General features: G+C 49.5%; 1 protein-coding gene across 1 annotated transcript; it reads right to left on the reverse strand.

Annotated features, from left to right (window-relative positions):
* Positions 1-6,527: 6,527 nt before the first annotated feature.
* On the reverse strand, positions 6,528-12,493 carry GDF2 (growth differentiation factor 2). Its single transcript, XM_069572643.1, has 2 exons — positions 11,934-12,493; positions 6,528-9,131 (listed from the first exon to the last, which is right to left on the reverse strand). Exons 1-2 carry the CDS (start codon positions 12,277-12,279, stop codon positions 8,185-8,187), a joined length of 1,293 nt encoding a protein of 430 aa, XP_069428744.1. The 5' UTR covers positions 12,280-12,493; the 3' UTR covers positions 6,528-8,184.
* Between the last annotated feature and the right edge of the window lie 7,013 nt (positions 12,494-19,506).

A 19,506-nucleotide genomic window follows, 5' to 3' on the forward strand; every position in this document is an offset into this window, starting at 1 on the left:
CGGAAGTGGCTTGACCCAGAGGGTGTGTGGAGGTCTCAACTGGCTGCACCACCTCTGGTAGAATAACATGAGTAACTTCCGTGTGAATTCCGGCCACATGCCAGGATCTGTGCCCCATACTTTATACGCAGACGGTTTCCATCCTGCAAAGGAGAGTTATTAACGTGCAAGTAAATAGCATTTCCCCTCTACACTGGGTGACCCACACCCTGGAATTAGGGAGAACTCACTGGAGATCTGGTCCTGCCGCCCTCTACTCTGTGGCCTTAGGGAAGTGTCTTATTTATTGTATAGACTAAGTGAGAAAACATGGGTAAGGTGCTTAGCATCAGGCAAGAAGGAAGCACTAAATTACCGATGAGGTTTCCGTGTTAGATTGTCTCTCTATTTTGTAGCTGAATAAACAGAGTTCAGTAGCTGCCAGAAGCCCGCCGTCCTAGGTGTGAGGGGGACGTGAGAGCAGCTGGAAGGAACCAGGGGGGCCGTAGTCACTCAGATCACGCCGAGGCTGAGTCTAAGCTTCCATCTACCTCACGGCTTGAAGTTGTTCCCTTTCCTAGGGAACTGAAATGGTGCCCCATGACAGCTCTCATGTGACAGGAATGAAATGTCTGGACTTCATCACGGGGCATGGGGAGTGGGATTGGCGATTCCAGGGCAGGAGAAGTTAGCTCTGAGATATAACAAGTATCCATTCTCCTGACTAAAGAAGATGCCCCTCCTGGTTGAGGGCCCAGCCCACAACCCTCTGCTTGCAAGGAGAATTGAGTTGGAGGACTTGGGTCTCTGAGGTCCAGGCCCCACAGGTATCCAAATCATCAGTCCCCAGCAAACAGCTGGACTTCTGCTCCTTTGCATAGAAGTGACATGGGTCCATCTTCTGACTGATTTATCGCAGATTTCCAAGAATACCTACTACAGAGCCTAGACCCTGGAACCCCTGCTTTATGCCCCATCCCTCTGGGAGTGGGCATTTCCTTCACGTGACAGTCTGGCTGATTACGGCTCAGAGTGTGGTCCACATAGCGAAGGAGAGTTGCCAGGCTCCACTCTCTTCCCTTAGCCCCGTTACCGCCAGTATACCCTCCCGGGACCAGGTACGTGTGTGCCTCAGGCAGGCACGTGTGTGCCTCAGCAGGCAGCCGGAGGAGGTGGTCTTGGGGCTGGGGGCCCTTCTCAGCACACTTGAAAGCCACAATCCGCTCTCTGGAAATCATTATCTGAGGATGTTTACCAAGTGGTTGATGAAGGCCAAAGAGGTCAATTAGCTAAACAAACATATTCTTAGCTCATGAGGATTTGTTTAATGCCCAAGTGACATATGGTCACATCACTCCACCATTTGCAGCCAATCAAGTGAGACTGATTTATTATAATAATAAGGCCTCCTTAGTCCTCACTGGGAAGGCTGAGCCCTCTGCTCCACCTCCACTTGGGGATTCACAACTCAGCCTCATCCTCTAAGGACACTTTTCTATCATTGCTTGAGCCCAAGTAGAGCCTCTGGACTAGGAAAGGCGGGGATGATGAGCAGAATTAAGAACCTTTTTGGAGAAAATGTTTCCCCTGAATTCTTATTAAAATGAAGTCTTGAAAAGGGATACCTGGAGCTGGTTCCGGGCTGTGATTTGTGCAGATGGCCCAGAGCCTCAGGGAGGACGCAGCAACTCCTGTGGCCCCTGGAGTGCTGAGTTAGTGCCTGCGAGGGGACGTGACGTGTCTTCCCGTGGATGTGGCCTGAAACCAGTGGGATAATTCTGCCCCCAGAACTTCACAAACTCTCCAAGAGGAAGGGCTGTCCGGGCCCCCAGATAAGGGAGATACAAGCAGGTGGTAGTGGGCTAAGGTGAGCATGTGGGAGCCGGGAGATCTTCCCATCCAGCCCCTCCCAGCTTTTGGCCCAGGGGCTACAGAGAGTCCTGGGGGTGGTCTCTGGGGCTGTGTTTGGAATTGGGATGCAGTTATAAGCCTCTGCCTCCCCCTCACTTGTACAGCACCCATGTGAGCAGACTGGTCAGGAGTTATCCCCAAACCCTACTGCTTTCTAAAGTATAGACCCCGATTAGGTGACCTGACTGGTTTTTGCCCTAGCTTCCTCAAAAGGGAAATAAGACAAGAAGAGACCCTCAGCATTGTGATGAGAGTCAGCACACGTAACAGAGAAGTCGAGGGGGCTGTTCTTGTCTTGTTATTGATCAAGGAACTATTTTGGCGATTCTAAACGTCTTTGCCTGATGTATGTGCTGCTAATTTTCCTCCTAGTCTGTGGCTTGCCTTTTTTTGACCTTAACGGTGTCTTTTGAAGATTAAAAGTTCCTATTTTTGATAGATTCCAATTTATCAATTTTTTATTTTCTGATTCTTACCCTTGGTGCCATATTTAAGAAATCCTTGCTTATTCGAAGGTCACCAGTTTTTCTTCAGTATTTTCTAGAAGTTTTAACATTTATAATCCTTTTTGAATTAATTTTTTTGTAGAGTGTGTTAATTTTATTTTATGAGGAAGGGGTCAAGATTTATGTTTTTCCATGTTGATATCCAGTTGATCCAACACTAGTTGTTGAAAAATCTTCCATATTCCATCGAATTCCCTTGGCATTAAGTCAGTGATTAACCACACACGTGCGGGCCTATTTCTGTACTCTCTGCTCTGCTGCCTCCATTTGTGTGTCTTTCCACCAGTGCCACGCTGTCCTGGTTGCTAGAGTTTACTGTATGTCTTGAAATCTTGTAGTGTAAACCCTGCAACTTTGTTATTGTCCATCAAAATTATTTTCGTTATTCTAGTTCCATTGATTGGAGAAGGCGATGGTACCCTACTCCAGTACTCTTGCCTGGAAAATCCCATGGACCGAGGAGCCTGGTGGGCTGCAGTCCATGGGGTCGCAAAGAGTCGGACACGACAGAGCGACTTCACTTCCACTTTTCACTTTCATGCATTGGAGAAGGAAATGGCAACCCACTCCTGTGTTCTTGCCTGGAGAATCCCAGGGATGGGGGAGCCTGGTGGGCTGCCATCTATGGGGTCGGACACAACTGAAGTGACCTAGCAGCAGCAGCAGCAGCAGCACTTACACTGATTACCCATATAAATTTTAGATTCTGATAATTTTATTTTTAAAGAATCAGACAATTGATTTGAATTGAACTGAAGCTATAAATCAGTAGGGGGAACAATTGACATCAAAACTGAGACTTCCAGTCTATGAAAATGGTATATATCCATTTAGGAGAACTGAGAATAGGAAAATTCTCTTATATTCCTAGTATTTCAAGACTAAAAAAATAATGAACAGATGTTAAATATTGTCAGATGCATCTATTAAGATGACCATGAGTTTTGTTTTTCAGTTTGTTAACACTAAACAAACTAGTGGTTTGTTGATTACACTGATTGGTTTTCTAATGGTTAACCAACCTTGTGTTTGTGAGATAAGCCTCCGTTGGTCATGATGTATTATTGTGTTAAATGCTGTTGAATTCAATTTTGGAGGATTTTTGCACGTTCATGAAGAATATCCGTATGTAGTCCTTTTTATTTGGCTCTAGTTTCTAGGTAAAGCTGACCTTATTAAATGAGTTGAAAAACATTTCTATTTCTTAATTTTTCTATTTTGTGGAACAGTTCATGTAGTATTAGTATTATTTTAAGTAATTAAGGCTCTAAGAAGTATTTCTCTAGATAAGGAAGGAGGGCTGGTTCTGTTTATTCCTTATCCCCACTTCCCAACAGAGCATTCTCACAGTTTTGTGCCATGACAGGGAAACTATAACTGAAGTCTCAGGATAAATAATCACTCCAGCTGTTAATCACTTGCATAAGAAGTGTGCACTGCCCCCAAACAACATTGCCCGATGGGAAGGCAGAAGAGAACCAGAGTAACTGTGGGTGCAGCTCCCATGGTCACCTCCAGGGGGCGCTGTGTGTCAGGCTATGAGCCTGGCGGGGCCAGGTGCGGTGGGGGAGGTGATTTGAATTGGAATTCGTTCGGAGGTGTGTGGGGGGTGGGAGGGGAAGGTTCTCAGAGTGACCGAGGTCCTAGGAGCAGTGGGATATCACCCACATGCTTTCTCTGCAGTCAGGGAACCTCTAGGAAGCAAGGCTGTCTAGCCTCTTCCCTGCATCAAATATTTTCTGTGCAGTGCGGGCAGAAATTCAAGTTTATAGACAGCCAGAGCAAGTTGTGGCTGAACCCGCCTAGAAACTGTGCAGGGCCTAAAGAGGTTCTGGGAATGAATGCTTTTCTTTCTTTCTTTTTAGTTTTTCACAAATAAGTAAGATTTATTTTAAATTAAATCCGCACCGAGTCTATGCCTAAGCAGTCACTGTTATCAGAGGTAAAACCGTGAGAGCAGTGAACAAGCGTCAAACGGGCTTCTTGCCGCCCTCAGTCGGCGAGGCCTCGTGCAGCATTTGCTCATGATGATGCCTTCACTCACAGGTCTTGTTCACATCCTGCTTCTAAGACGAATTCTCCTAAACCACTCTTTCTCCTGTTTTATGGGGGAGGATGCTGGGGCTTGGAGGGATAATGGGACTTGCCCAGAATCACAGCACTCAGGAGCAGTGGATTGACTGACGGAAGGGATACTGTCGTCCTCTGAAGATTCTGCACACGCTTACCTGGGCTTTGGTCATAATCCCAGGCGTGGACTTGTGGTGGGAGGTGGGGGCTAGGAACACGATCAAGGCCTAGATTCCCTCTGGCTTTGGTAACTCCACCAATGCCATGTCTCCGGAACTCCAGGGCAGTCTGCTGGAGGCTTGGGTGAAGCTTGAACCCAGCAGGGGGATCACCATCCCCTATTCCATGGGAATCCACAGGATAAGATGGCGTGACATAGATGAATGGGAACGGTGAATGGAACATAGCCTTGGAAATCTAAGAGCAGATCCACCTGGCAGGCCTGGGAACAGGTTGCAGGGCACACCTTGGAGGGCTTGGGGATCTGCTCAGGTTACTCGGCTCAGCTGTTCCCAACCTCTGGTGTCCCCTGAGCATATCTTTTCCCAAAGAGGGCTGCCTCCTGCCCTCTCCTGTTCATTCCTCTCTCTCTCTCCTCCTATCACCTTCCCAAGCCACTAAGCAAAGATTTTCCTTTTAGCTCTCTCTGGGAAGGCTTGGGAGCTAGCATCCTTCATCTTACAACCCTATCGGCTTTTGCTCTCAGTGGTGCTCTTTGGCCTGGTTTTCCTGTAGTCTATCCTTCCCAGGACATCTTGCCCGGGGGGGCCTCACCTTGTGTCTGGAGTCACCAGTACATTGCTGGTGAGAAGGGCCTGCCCTCCAGATGCTGACCTCACTTTTCCTCCATGACTTAACCATTCTTGCATTTTCCACCTAGGTTCACGAGACATGTCATTACATGTATAAGCCCCAATGATTAACAGGTTTCAGGATTTTCTCCATGAGACCCCCTGGGTCCAGGCAAATCAAGGAAGTAGAGAGTTGTCTTTGCAGTTCCCAAATATATGGTTACATTTCAGGTTTGAGTGCCCAGCACCAGGGGACCTCTGGTGTGTGCACCTGGGAAGAGGACATGCAAGGAGAGGTGACTCTTGCTTCCAACCCAGGCATAGGCAGGAAGGCCAGAGATTGGCAGAGCACGGGGAAAAATGAAGAGGGGGCATTGAAAAGACAACGAGGAAAGAAATGGAGATTTCAGGGTGAAAGAGAATAATAGAAGGGAACGGAGTGGCTCTAATATTTTTCTAAGCATTACTCAGAAAGAGAAGCAAGACCTCAATAAACTTTTTCTAAGCACCCGGGGAGCATTTGCACTTTGGGGGTTATAAGCAAGGACATAAAGACTCAGTGGCCACTGAAGTGACTGTGAACCAGTGAGTGACCTGGTCAGGACGGGAGCCCAGGGTAGGCAATCCCACACCTGGTGTGCTCCCAGCCACCCTGCTACTCCTGACTGTCCTCTGCTATTGGGCCCTCAGATGTCCCTGACTGTGGATATCATATGACCTTTCATCCAAATAGGAGCCCTAGTTATATGTGGATAACATGGATTAACCAGGGCCATCCCAGGCAAACCAGGGTGATGGTTACTGAGCCAGAGGAAGAGGCTGGTTAAGCAGCATCTGGCAGGAGCATTTCCAGGCAAAGGAAGGACAGTCTGGGCACCAACCTGGATGACCCCAAAGGCACTGGAGGTGGAGCCCTGTATGGCCCCCAGAATGCAAGCGTGATACTGGGGTCTTGAGAGGACCATGGAGCTCATACCTGTCCAGCAGAGGCTTCATTCACTCATGCCCACCCCTCTGTGCCCCTCCCCTCCACCTCCCCCCAGGGAAAGAGGGGCCTGGAGGAAGGAATGGGCAGGGTGTGAGGCTAGGGGACCATCAGGCCCAGGTCTCACACTCAGGAAAGGCCACAGATTAGACATTTGACTTTATTTCCAAGTGAAATTTTGATGCAGGCACAGAAACACCCCACAGGGACTAAAAGATGTCTGTCATCCATCCTTATGATTGAGCAACACTGTCATACTGGGAATTAGTATTTTCTGTAACTCCAGTAATTAAACAATAATGTTTTATTGTGTTTTTGGTACTAAAGCTGTTCATTGGTTCCACGTAAACATTTAACACAAGCCATTAAAAAAATATTCTGGGAACTTCAACCAATGGGAATGACCTGGGTCTCTCCAGGCCTTTTATGGGCTCTGCTCTGGCCAGCAATCAGAAGGGCCATGGAGTGGAATCTTCACCACTTCCAGAACCTTCCTGCTCCGCCCTCTTCCATGTGTGACTCTGAGAATCAGAGGTCCTCTCTTGCGGTCAGTGGGGATGAAGTCTGGTCCCAAGGCCCAAGCCCAGGACCGGAACTGGATGCACATTACTCAAAACAGCCAGTGAGTGCGGCCAGAGTCAAATGTGGCCAATAAGGACCTGAGTTCAACAATGGCGGGAGCCCTCACCCAGGGAGACTGGCTGTCAGCTCCTGAGTACCTGGAGTAAAAGCAAGGATATTGCAAATTCCAAAGCAAGAATGCATTTATTTCAACAAATTCAAATCCAGGTCTTGTCATCCATGGAGTCCTTGTCAGACGGTAGCCCATGGGTTTGTGATGGTGGTGAGCTGGTTATGCTAAGTTACTGCAGAGACACAGGCCATGGGCTGCCCATCCCTCCGGGTAAACTCAGTGCACCCCTGCAAACCATCCTGCAGTCTGAGTCCACGGCAGCAAGGGGCCCTGTATGAACCACTGGTCACACAAGCTCTGTGCCAGTGGGTCAGAGTTCCTCTGGCCACAGCGTACACTGCAGCCTGAGGGCATTCGTCCTGCATTTGCTCCATCCTGCAGCTGGTTTACGGGACAGTTCTCAGTGACTCAGGGGTATCTTCAAACACACTCGGACACTGAATCAACACAGGCGCAGAGCAGTCAGAACGTACCCTAGATGTGACAAGTAGCCCAGTCATCCTGCTGGGTACTGGTCGGACTTAGTCCAGCTTGTCCCCAGTCCCCACCTCCCAAAGTCTAATTGTGTTCAGTTACCAGGTGACCTGCTAAACTGCAGCAGGGTACTTGGGGAGGTCCTCGGCTTTGGTGACCGACGGACCTGTGGAGATCCCCGGATTGGAATCATGCCGTTGACTGTTGCTACTTGAACTGTTGCTATTTGGGCTACTTGAGCCGAAGTTTTGGCTCCCATACGTGTGAATTGGGAGTCATGACGCCCATCTCATGGGTTGTGGGAATAATGTGCAGTGGGTATGGCACACGGCCCATTCCTTTCGCCTTTGTTCACTGTGGTTATTGGAGTAAATCCTGTCCCTCTCACTTGCTTTAATTTCCATTAATCTGTGTGCATCTCCCGTTTAGACTTCTCGGCCTCAGTTTTGCTCAGTTTTCTGCTGACTCTGGATTATTCTTTCTCTTGTCCCCATTTCTTCATCTCCCCTCCCACCCCAGCAACCCTTCCAGGCTTTCCTCTTCTCCCCAAACCCTACTGCCCATTGGCATCCCCTCCCCTGTAGTTCAGGCCAGTGGCGTGTGCTTGGGGTGGGCCCCGAGAGGGAGAGCAGGTCTTTACCTCAAGGACCTGGTGGCTCCCCTTCCTTCTCCAGACTGGCAGGCAGGTGGACTTGGTCCCTGTCATGCCCAGCGGGACACAGGGCCTGTCACTAGGAGCCTGTCCACCCTGCCTCCCCCGCCCACAGGCCAGCACTACCTACACCCACACTCTGCCACGCTCATCCCCTCATAGTGGTACTTGAGGGTGGGGACCCCCATGTCATCCTTGTAGAGGATGGAGATGGGGCTCAGCTTGGTGGGCACACAGCAGGCCTTGCCCACCTTCATGGGGAACTTGAGATGCACCAGGGTCTTCACGATGGCATGTTTCGTTGGGGTCACATCGTCAGCCAGGGGGAAGAAGCAGCCACCTTTACATTCAAAGGCATCATACTCCTTGGGCGCAATGATCCAGCTGTCCCAGCCGATGTCCTCGAAGTTCACCCGCAGGGAGGTCTTTTGACAGTGGCTGTTGACCCCAGCACTCCTCTTCCGTCTGACCAAAGATGCTGCCGTGGGCACGTGGCCTTGCACATCCTGCTCCTCGTCTTTGTTCTCACCTGCCTCCACCACAGTGTTCCTGGACAACTTCTTGATCACACTCTCCTGCTCGTGGCTGATCATCTCCCTGAGCTCCAGCCTGGTCTCCTTGGTCCCGTTGCTGCGGTCATTGGAGAAGACGACAAAGAAGGGCAGGTTTTTGGACCCTGGGGGGACGCTGATATCCAGCTTGTCACAGCCCTTCCTGTGGCTCTCCACTGTCACTTCCAGTTTATTTTTGCTCTTGGTGGAGTCTGCCCGGACCCACCGCTTCACGGCACTGGACACCTCAAAGGTCTCCCAGCCCTCATCCCGGATGTCCTGAGACACCAGGAAGGTCTTGGTCCCCCCAGGAGCATCCCAGACCTCAGCTCCATCCAGAACGTCATAAATGACCATGTTTCCTTTCAGCTCGTGAGAGGAGTCCACGTGGCTCTGACAGGAGACATAGAGCCGGAGCTCAGCCCTGGTGATCTGCTCATGCCTGGGAATGGAGATATTGAAGAGCAAGAAGTGCTTCTGGAAAGGGAAGTCTTCTGTGGTGGCTAAAGAGACAGCATCTGAAATGCAAATACACAGTTGTCGGCCGGGAGGGTCTGTTTTCACAATGCCAAACCTGAGACTCGTGGTTTCCATGAAAGGGCACTGGGCATGACACCATCTATCTCTAACAAGTCTCTCTTTGGTTTCCCTCAAGACCTTAATGTAGTAGGGAATTTAAAAGATAGATCTGACATCTTCCAAAGAAAAACAAAGGCAGGAGATGCCTTGCATTGAAGCTGACAGCTCCAGCTGTTTACTGGGCACCTACTATGTGCCCACCTTTGCATAGTTTACTTGTCTCTTCACACTGACCCAGGGAAGAAGATCTAATTATTATTACACTTTTACAGATGTAGAGACTTGGATTTAGCGTGTGCAGCTGCCAAAGTGCACACATCCTGTAAAGATCCTCACTTAAAAAAAGAAAAAGAACCAAATAAACAAAACATCAAAGCACACTATCAGCCTCAGAGTGCAAATCCTGAGCATACAATAGTAAAGGAGCAATCCTAGGAGGGGATGGAGAAATTTTATTACTACAGTGTTAAAAATATCACCTAAATCACGTAGGAAGTCATTCAGAATGGTAACTTATGAGCAAAATGAAAGTGGTGTTTATTTTTTTTTCAATGTGTGAGGAAAAAATAGATTAACCTCGATGGCTTGGCCATGTTAGACATATATGGAGCTTGCCTTCTAGCCACACAACTGTCTCTCTTCCCACTTCCCTGGCTGACTCCCAGCCATTAGCACATCTCTGTTATACCATGGCCTGGTCACAGGAGGGAAGACAAGTTGTGTTTCCTGAGCATCTCCTATGTGCCAATATGAGGAGGGAATGTGCTGTCATGAAACCTGGCAGCATCTGAAAGTCTAAAATTCCAATCCTTACTCTCCCTCTTCTAGGCTTATAAGCTGGGAGAAGTCCTGAGTCTCTCTGGGCCTTAGTTTCCTCATCTGTAGAATGGGGCTCCATCCTACTGCCTCCCCAGGGCTGGTGTGAAGCTTTGACAAGAAGGCACATGAAGCCTCCCCAACGCTGTCCCTGGTTCGCAGCAGGTGCTCAATCAGGTACTTGTATGTCTGCCCCAGAAACTGCGCCTGCTCCACCGCCCCCAGCACATGGCCTTTCACACAGCTCTCTGTGCGCCCTCCCCCAGCCTGGACGAGCTGTTCTCGTTCCCGTACCGTGTGTTAAGCCCGCCGTGTCATACGCGAGTAGTGAGCGGGATCCACGAGCAGTGCATTCACTGCTGGCTGTGCTCTGTGGCACGCCTTGAAAATTGCCAAGGGGCCGCTTCAGCTATCTAGAGAGCAAGTGCTCTCTCTGCCCGAGCCACACTCAGGCTGTTCATGATAATGATCACTGCCTCCACAGCAGCACTGGCCACAGGCAGAGCTGGGATCAGATCAGAACACCTGCTTCTGGGACACAGACAATGCTGGGGGGAGGGGAGCAGGGCGGGGTCACCCCACTGCTGTTGGGAGATGGCTCCCAACACTGGACTCCCAGACTACAGGATTTGGTGATTAGGGCCAGCCAAAGAAGCTCAGCCTTTCCCTAAAGCAGGGGTTACAGACATGTCCCATGGGCGTAGTGTGATGCTGCCAGTATCTATATTACCTGCAGACTGCATTAAAACAAATTAAACCCATCTTTTAGAAACAGGACAGGTCCACATTAAATCTAGACTTTTGTTTTCTTTTGGGGCCATCAGGGGCCTTCCTGGTGGCTCAGATGATAAAGAATTCGCCTGCAATGCAGGAGTCCTGGGTTTGATCCTTGGGTTGGGAAGATCCTCAGGAGGAGGGCATGGGAACCCACTCTAGTATTCTTGCCTGGAGAAAGCCCATGGACAGAGGAGTCTGGCAGGCTATAGTCCATGGGGTCACAAAGAGTCAGACATGAGTGAGCAGCTAAGCACAGCACAGGGGCCATTGGGAATACAGCTTTGCCAGGCGCGCAGCATGACCACAGCATCTTTGAGCTAGGGCATATGACTAGGAGTCTGCAGGCCTCAAGCTCAGGAGGGAAGAAGTCCTGTGTGCCTGGTTGGTTAGAGGCTGCAACTGCGGAAAAAGCCTGAGCTGTGCAAACAGATGGGACTGGGTCAGAATCCAGCTGCTTAACTAATATGTGAACCGGGAAAGTTCCCTCAGGGTCTGCAAGCCTTGGCTCACTGCTCACAAGATCATGTCACCTACGTGGTGTGAATTAGAGGACATAAGCCCTAAGTTGACATTCGTTATCTTCTAGTCCTACTAAATCAGGGAAATTATTTTATACTTAGAAAATAATTACCTTGTCTTCCAGTGTTTCTCAGAGGAATTTATCTGAATTTTAAACACCTTTTGATGAGTGAGAAATGCAGTCTTTCAGTGTTTAAAAAGACGCCTGTTAGTCAGAGGCTAAATAAGTTGTCTGTGTCTAAGTAGGAAGGAGACAGGATGGGAAGGGAGGGGAAGGGAAGGGATGGAAGAAAGCGAGCAGGCATTCCTTCAGCACCTACTGTGTTAATGTGGTGCTGGGCCCAGAGAGGGAGAATTTTCTAGAGCAGAGATGTCTGGTAGAACGTTATGCAATGATGGAATTGTTCTATAGTCTCCATGTCCCGTAGGGTAGCTAGGCGTGATTGCTGAGCACTTGCCCCCAAGCTACTGAAACTAACTAAATAATTAACTTTATTGCATTTAAATTAACCTAAATTGAAACGAAGAGTCCCGTGTCTCAAGTGGCCGCCATATCGGGCAGCGCGGCCTTGAACCCACCACTGAGTCCCCCCGCCCCCGCCCGGGGCGCCCCACGGAGCCGACTCTACCTTCCACGCTGAAGCTGCGCACAATGTTTGACGCAGGGGTGGACGTCTTGTCGGTGGTGTATCTGTTGTATAGATCAATCATGTACTGTGGTGGCTCGGCTCGGGTTCTGTCCTGAGAAGGGACCCCACTCAGGTTGAGGTTGCGCAGAAAATCCACCTTCATGTTCTCCAGGAACATCCTCAGGTCGAAGGTGACCCCCTCCTGCTCACCGCCGGGCCCCCCTAGCAGGCGGTGGGCATCTCTCCCCGTGGACGGCCGCCCCCGGTTCTCCAGTGGCTTCCCTAGGGCGGAGCAGGCCAGCAGGGAGAGCACAGGCAGAGCCATCCGGAGTGCCCCACGGCCCATCTTGGGATGCTCTCGCCCTGGTCTGGAGACTGCGGCGGCCGCGGTGTGTTAGCGGGTGCCGGGAGGAGCCCGGAAGGAGCCGGCCTGCATTGTCCTGCCCACAGCTCTGTACGGCGCACCCGGGCCAGTTCACAGGCTCTCACCCTTCTGCTGTCCCCGAAGTGCCCTCCACTTGTTCTTATCTGGCCCTTGATGCTGTTCAGGCCTCTTATCTAAGGGGGCTCTCTGTTAATGAAGGCTCTATAAACATCTGAGAAACACACAGGGCTAATGGGAAGGACACGGACTGCTGCAAAGAATCCGAGTTTCCCCTTGGGGTTATCGCCCCCTAATTAGGATGGATCCTCTCTCATTTCCTTGCCAGCTCTCAGAAGAATCTTGAGGCAGGGTGACATATGCTCCATCTCCTGGGCCACCGAAGCAAAGAATCCAGGAAAGAAATAAGACCCAAAAGTCCTCCAAATATGGAAACAACAGCACAAAACTCCCAGAAGCCCCTGGGCTGGCCGCTGGGGTGGGGATGGCGGGTTGGTGAGAAGCCTGGTTCCTGTGGAGCTGGAGTGTGCACCTGTGGCTCAAGTACTCGGTGCCTCGATTTCCCATTTGTCAAGTGCAGTCCTGAGTCTTAGAGGTCGTGGGTAAAGGTGGCACATACAGTTTAGTGAGGCGGTAGAGACTTTGGAGTCAGACCGGATGTGGGTTCAAATCCCAGCTCTCTTAGCTGTTCTTGCATGCATGACCTGGAGCAAGCTGTTTCACCTTTCTGGCCCTCCACTTCAGAAGAGGGCAGTGAGGACTTCAGCTAATAAGTGCTGAACATCATGGCAGTCACCGCAAGCCCCAGTCGGCTGGGTGGTTGCTTTCTGGCTACAGCTTCTCTACCCTGGGTCTGACTGAATGGGAGCTTGGGAGGAATCCCCAGAGGCCCTGCACCTGCCTGGCCTGCTCTCTAGAAACATCACTTACACAGCAAGGCCTCCTGGCCCTGGAACCCAAGTACAGCTCTGTCAGTGGTCTGGGGGTGACGGTGAGGTCTTGATTCATCCGGGTGGTTGCCTGGGCCACACTTGTCAGTCAGGAGAACCATGTAATCTGGGAGGCAATGGAGCAGGGAAGCACTGAGTCCAGGGCATGTCCAGGAGACGTTTCCCCTGCCTGAAGAAGCTGAGAAACTGCGGCCCAGTTGAGCCCTGCTAGGCTTCAGGGTCTGTGTTATTTTAAGAATGGCAGCCCCACACTTAGATCTGTCCATTTCCATTGCATGTGGGTTTGACCATAGCAAAGAATAAGCATAAAATATTCTGGGAGTCTACTGTGAGGAGGATTTTAATGTGAGGTTTTTCCAAGCTGGTGAGGCTTCTGGGGGTGAGGGGTGCAGTGAGCTAAGCAGATTCAGGAAGATGGACAAGGGGCCAGGGCAGGCAGGGTCAGAGATCCCGGGTGTGCATGCAGCTTTTCCCCACCCCTTGTGAGGGTGGGCTGAAACCAGGAGTCCCCAGTGGCCAGGCCTGGACAGAACTTGCTGTCCCTGTCCTTTGGGGACACTGCCAAGGAGGATGGATGGGAAGGGTGCCGTTTCAGAAGGCCTGCTTGCAGAGCGGATAGGAAGCATGCGGGGCTTTGAGCCAACTCAGCTCAAGAACTCCGAGGCAGGGGAAAGATGAACGGGTGCACGGCCCCCAGAAGCGGGGCTGCAACTTCCCAGCAGGGAGCGGGCGGGGAGGAGCTGGGGAACTAGGCAGACACCGCCCCCCCCAACCCCCCCCACCCAAGCTGCTCCAGTCCCTGGAGGCAGCCCAGAAGCCTGTCATGTTCAGGAAGCGGAGCCGGGGGACTCCGGGGGCAGGGGTGGCCTGAATGTGCTTTTGAAGCCGGAGGAGCTGATCTTCGATGTTTTGTTAAAAACATGGCAGATTGCTATTCTGATGATAAGAGTATTACATATAGTGCAGATAATTTTGGAAATGCAAAGCATTAGAAAGAATGTAAAAATAACCTGCAGTCTCACCATTCTGAGATACATGCAGCTCCACAATCCCCTATTTAAAACTCTTGTAGCCAGGAGGGTTTTGAAGTTCAGGAAGCTTCAGATTTGGGGAGGTAAATACATTATATGGAGTGTGTACTGTCATATCCCCAGTGGGGACAACATATTGGTATTTCTGCAGTGAAACAAATAAAAACACAAATCTCCTTCCAGGTCAGGTTTTGTCTTGTAAGATTGAAATAAACTTCAGCTTTTCTGATAGTTTTGGATTTGGGGATCTCGGATATGGGACTGCAGACCTGTTTACGCATGGGGTCATCACATCCGGTCATGGAGGCTGCACTGTCTGGAGGTCCCGGTCACATAGACTGTGATGAGGATGGTGCCTGCAGACCTGTGCCTCTGTGTGGAATGATCTGCCCCACAAGCTCAGAATATCAGTATGTTCCTATCTCTTTCACTGGTTTCAAGTAATTGTACGAGACCTCCTGATCCACATTACTGGAAGTTCTGCTTTTCTTGCTCAGAGCATCCCTTTTCTGAATTGCCCAGGAGCTCTATAGGTTCATTTAGTCCAAAAGAGATGGAGAGGGGATGGTATCAGTCCAAATTCTAAGGCTGGAAAGGGAAATAAGGCTGGGCTAGAGGTCCTGGAGGGTCCCACCCGCCGTTGCTTCTCACTGACACACAGCTTTGCTGTTGGGGTGGGTCCCGCACAGTTTATAGCTGCTGGTGCACAGCTGCTGGGATGGCCTGGCAGATCCTCGTTTCTGCTCAGGTCCCCACGATGTCTCCGATTGGGCACTAAGGTGACAGTTTTCTTAAACATCCTCCCAGGCTTACCCTTTCTCCAGAAGGCACTTGGGGAGGTGGGGCAGGTGGCTGGGTGGAGAGAAGAAACCAGCTGTGCTCACACTCTCATCCCATCCTACCCTCTCCCACAGATTTCTAGGTTCTTATGGGGGAGTTTCAGTTACCAGCCTGGACTCCCATTTTCCTCAAGGTGAGTTAGAGCCCTTACTACCTCTCTGAATGAACGGGCCTTGGTTCCTCTGGACAGATTCCCTTGACTCTGGGTCTTAGGGAACAAGGTTTGGGTCTTGTTTTGTCTTTCCCAGATGACAATCTAGGATTGTAAATCAGATCCTCTCTTCCTGTGTCAAAAGGGCCCCCTCTCCTCCCTGCCACCTGCTTGCCTCAGGGAAGGGCTGCCTTAACTGCACCACAATGATCTTATTTCTGCTCCTCTCTCCTTTTTCTCTTCCCTCAAGCAGTTTACTCTGTGATCTAGCAATTCCATTTCTGTATATATAGCCAAAAGAATGGAAAGTAGGGTCTCAAAAAGATATTTGTAAACACATGTTCATAGCAGTATTACTCACAATAGCCAAAGGGTAGAAACAACCCTAGTGTCTATTGATCCATGAATGGACAAACAAAATGTAGTACATCCACCCAGTGGAATATTACTCAGCCTTAAAAAGGAAGGGAATTCTGACACATGCCACCACATGGAGGAATCGTGAAGATTTGCTAAATAAAATAAGCCAGTCACAAAAGGATAAATATTGTATGATCCCACTTATACGAAGTACTTAAGAGTAGTGAAATGTATAGAGATTAGAGAGTAGAATGGTGGTTGCCAGGGGCTGGGGGTGGTTAACTGCGATACAGCTGCCTCCAGGGGGTCAGGAGCCCCTTCCGTCACAAGAGGCTTGACCTCTCAAGTTCCACACACTCACTTATTGCTCAGAGGTGTGAAAACAGCCCAACTTTGAGGTTCTAAGGAGAGAGCATGAACCAGGCAGAGCAGCAGCTCTGTCACTTCCCAGCTCCACGCCTCAACTTCTTGAGATCCTGTTTACTCCTGGCACTTTGAACTGTGCGCAAGTGGTCAGCAAATTTGTTAGAACAGTGGTTCTTAAAATGTGGTCCCTGGACCATTGCAGTAGCAGCACCTGGGAACTGGTTTAAAAATGTGAAGTCTTTCCCCAAATCAAAAGCTCTGATTCAGCCCAGCAAGCTAGTCAAGCTCTCCAGGTGATTCTGATCATTCAAATTTGCACATTGGCTTTGATAAAAGAGGAAATTCATATGAGCCTTCCAAGAGATCAACATGTGTATACTGCCTGGCATTTGGCATGTAGTGGATGCTGAATAACCAAGTGAAGAAACAGTTCATTCATTTCTCTGCTCACCCACCCTCTACACACGCAAACAAGACTGCCAGGAGAGATCGGAGGAACCTAGGATTGGATTAGGCTTGAGTAAGAAGGAAGAGTGGTCCAAAGCTTGAGAGAGCACCATCATCTTAGACAGTAGAAGAGAGGAGGAGAGTTGGAAATCTCAGAAGCGCCAGTTTATCAGTGAAGGAGATTTTATGTTTCCCCATTTTGGTAAAAGGAAATAGCTTTTGGCTCTAATTTCAATATTTTGGTGCACAGCTTGGAGTCAGAGCTGCCAAAGTGGTTCTGCCCTCCTCATTTTCCTGCAGAAACCCACTCCAGCCCTCCTTGGCACATGCTGCCATTAAACACAGTTTGCACAAGCTGCTGCTTCAGCGGCTTTATGCCACTAGCTCAGTCCACTCTCCCATCCCGGTGGAGCCACCGCTGCTCCTCTCCACTCCTCTTCCCCTGGAGTCTCTTCCTCACTCCCTCACCCAGACTTCTTCAGGCTCTTCATCATGGTCCCGTCTCTGTCTTGGCCACAGAATGAGCCTGAGTTACAGACTATAGCTCTGCTGACATTTTAAGAGTGATTTAGACATACAGAGGCACCTATTGGGATGCCTCAGCAAGACATCTGGTAGCATCCAGACTCACTTTCCCCTCTTTTATAAAAGGGTTGTACCAGAAGTTTTCCAAAGGTTTCTTCCAGCGCTACTATTTTCAGCTCACAGCTGTACTGTCGTTCGGTTGCACAGGAACTAAGGCTCTACTCTTTCAGAGGATGTATAACTTCAGGATTAGGGCTCAGTGGCAGCCTACCACATTGCTCCCTCCAGACAGACCCAGGTGTAGTTAAGTGAATTCAAGGACTGTGCACATCTGGGCTGTGTGCTAGGAACTCTTGCTCCTGTGATCATGGGATGTTGATATATATAGAGAGAGAGGGGAAAAAGTTTTCATATTTACGTTTCTTTTTAAACCTTGCTTTATTGTAAGCCCACTCAATACCATTGAGACAACCCTAGTAGGCTGGAGGTGGAGGGGTGGAGGGGCACCACTGGCTGGGAAGCTGGGGAGCAGCACCAACCACGTTGGCCTTGAACCTGTCAGCCTTGCTTGCTGCTAAGTCACTTCAGTCGTGTTCGACTCTGTGCAACCCCATAGACGTCAGCCCGCCAGGCTCCCCCGTCCCTGGGATTCTCCAGGCAAGAACACGGGAGTGGGTTGCCATTTCCTTCTCCAATGCATGAAAGTGAAAAGTGAAAGTGAAGTCACTGACTCATGTCTGACTCTTTGCGACCCCATGGACTGCAGCCCACCAGGCTCCTCTGTCCATGGGATTCTCCAGGCAAGAGTATTGGAGTTGGGTGCCATTGCCTTTTCAGGTCAGCCTTGCATATCAAAGCCTGTATCACCTGTGATCTTGCTAAGACATTGGTGGCCATATTACTTACCTGTTTTGAGCCAGTTTTTCTGAAGCACCAACTGGGGAGTCAGTTGCAAGGTTGCCATGTGGCTGGAGATACCCTATCCAAGCTGCACGGCACTTTGTGAACATGAGGGGTCCCTGCTGACCCTAGTTCCTTTCATCCCACAGCAAAATCATCACCACTGGGTACCATCCATCCCGGCCAAGCACAACGCCCCTGTCCATGGCTGACACAGGGCCGAGCCTCCCAGCCTTCTCCCTCCACCCCTGTAATCCAGAAATGAGGGCACAGGGAAGTTGCAGGCTTTCACAGTGACCTCAGAGATCTCCCAGAAACAACAAATGCCAGAAAGAGTAAGATAGAAGTATTACGCTGCTGCTACTGCTGCTAAGTCGCTTCAGTCGTGTCCGACTCTGTGCGACCCCATAGACGGCAGCCCACCAGGCTCCCCCATCCCTGGGATTCTCTAGGCAAGAATATTGAAGTGGGTTGCCATTTCCTTCTCCAATGCATGAAAGTGAAAAGTCAAAGTGAAGTCGCTCAGTTGTGTCCGACTCTTAGCGACCCCATGGACTACAGCCCACCAGGCTCCTCTGTCCATTGGATTTTCCAGGCAAGAGTACTGGAGTGGTATTATAGGACACCCCAAATTTCCTAAGAAATGGTATAGAACACCCCATCTTTCCTAAGAAATGGAAAGGAGGCAGTTGGATGAGAAAAAAAAATGATGGGGAGAAAGGAAAAGGAAGACTCTAATATTGAGGGGAAAAAAAAGGCATTTGGAACTTTATCAAGCCCTAATGTTTTTACTTATTTTGCTAGTAATTTATATCCTGTCATATTTCAAAAAGGATTAGACATGGCAAACCAAGCCATAACCAATTTGCAGGCCAGTTTGAGACATCCCAGCCATCCAGTGAATGAATCATTTAGTCCCAGCACAAGTCCTGCAGGAATAAGGCAGTGTGTGCCTTAAGGACCACCCCCTTGCCTCACCTGATCTCTGCCAAGAGGTAGGGCCACGTGCCCAGGGCAGCTGTTCACACACATGTCCCACGGCCATTTGGAGCACCTCAGAGTGGATGCTCAGCAGATGCTGCTGGGCTCCAGCCAGGTGTGTCCAGTATTTTCACTAGTAAACATCTTTGCCGCAAGCAGCTTTGCAACACAACTAATTGGCCGTAAGGCCATTTTGCCTTAAAAAAAAAAAAAACTGCTTGACAGTTATATTACACTAGAAAATGATAACACATCGGTTTTTGCAAACTCTTGGTTGAATTAATCTAAGCCAGATTTCATTAAAGATTTTCACCATTTTCCAAAAACTTCTACTCATCAGGAATCACATAAAAATCTCTTTTGTGGAGAGGGATAGGAGGAGCTTGATTCTTCTTTTGCCTCCAACTTCTAACACTGCATGATAAATTTGGCAAAGATGGCCTGAGAGAACAAGCTGTCATATCTAAATTAGCTAAAGAATCCATCATTAATGTTCTCGAAGACTGTTGTGAATTAGTAGCTGCCTCCTCTATATTTTTGAAAGCTTGGCAAACTTTTGTTTTTGGTGTTTTATTTTTTGCAGGTTTTTTAAACTTGATTTTATTGGAGTATAGTTGCTTTAAATGTTGTTGCTGTACAG

This window comes from Ovis canadensis, chromosome 25 (assembly GCF_042477335.2).
Source record: "Ovis canadensis isolate MfBH-ARS-UI-01 breed Bighorn chromosome 25, ARS-UI_OviCan_v2, whole genome shotgun sequence".
Taxonomy (NCBI): domain Eukaryota; kingdom Metazoa; phylum Chordata; class Mammalia; order Artiodactyla; family Bovidae; genus Ovis; species Ovis canadensis.

Bases quoted from the DNA above. Each gene is read 5' to 3' on its own strand.
- GDF2 (XM_069572643.1), bottom strand. From the start codon at position 12,279: ATGGGCCGTGGGGCACTCCGGATGGCTCTGCCTGTGCTCTCCCTGCTG. The intron at 9,132-11,933 runs GTAGAGTCGGCT...TTTGCATTTCAG, and splicing joins GCGCAGCTTCAGCGTGGAAG to ATGCTGTCTCTTTAGCCACC.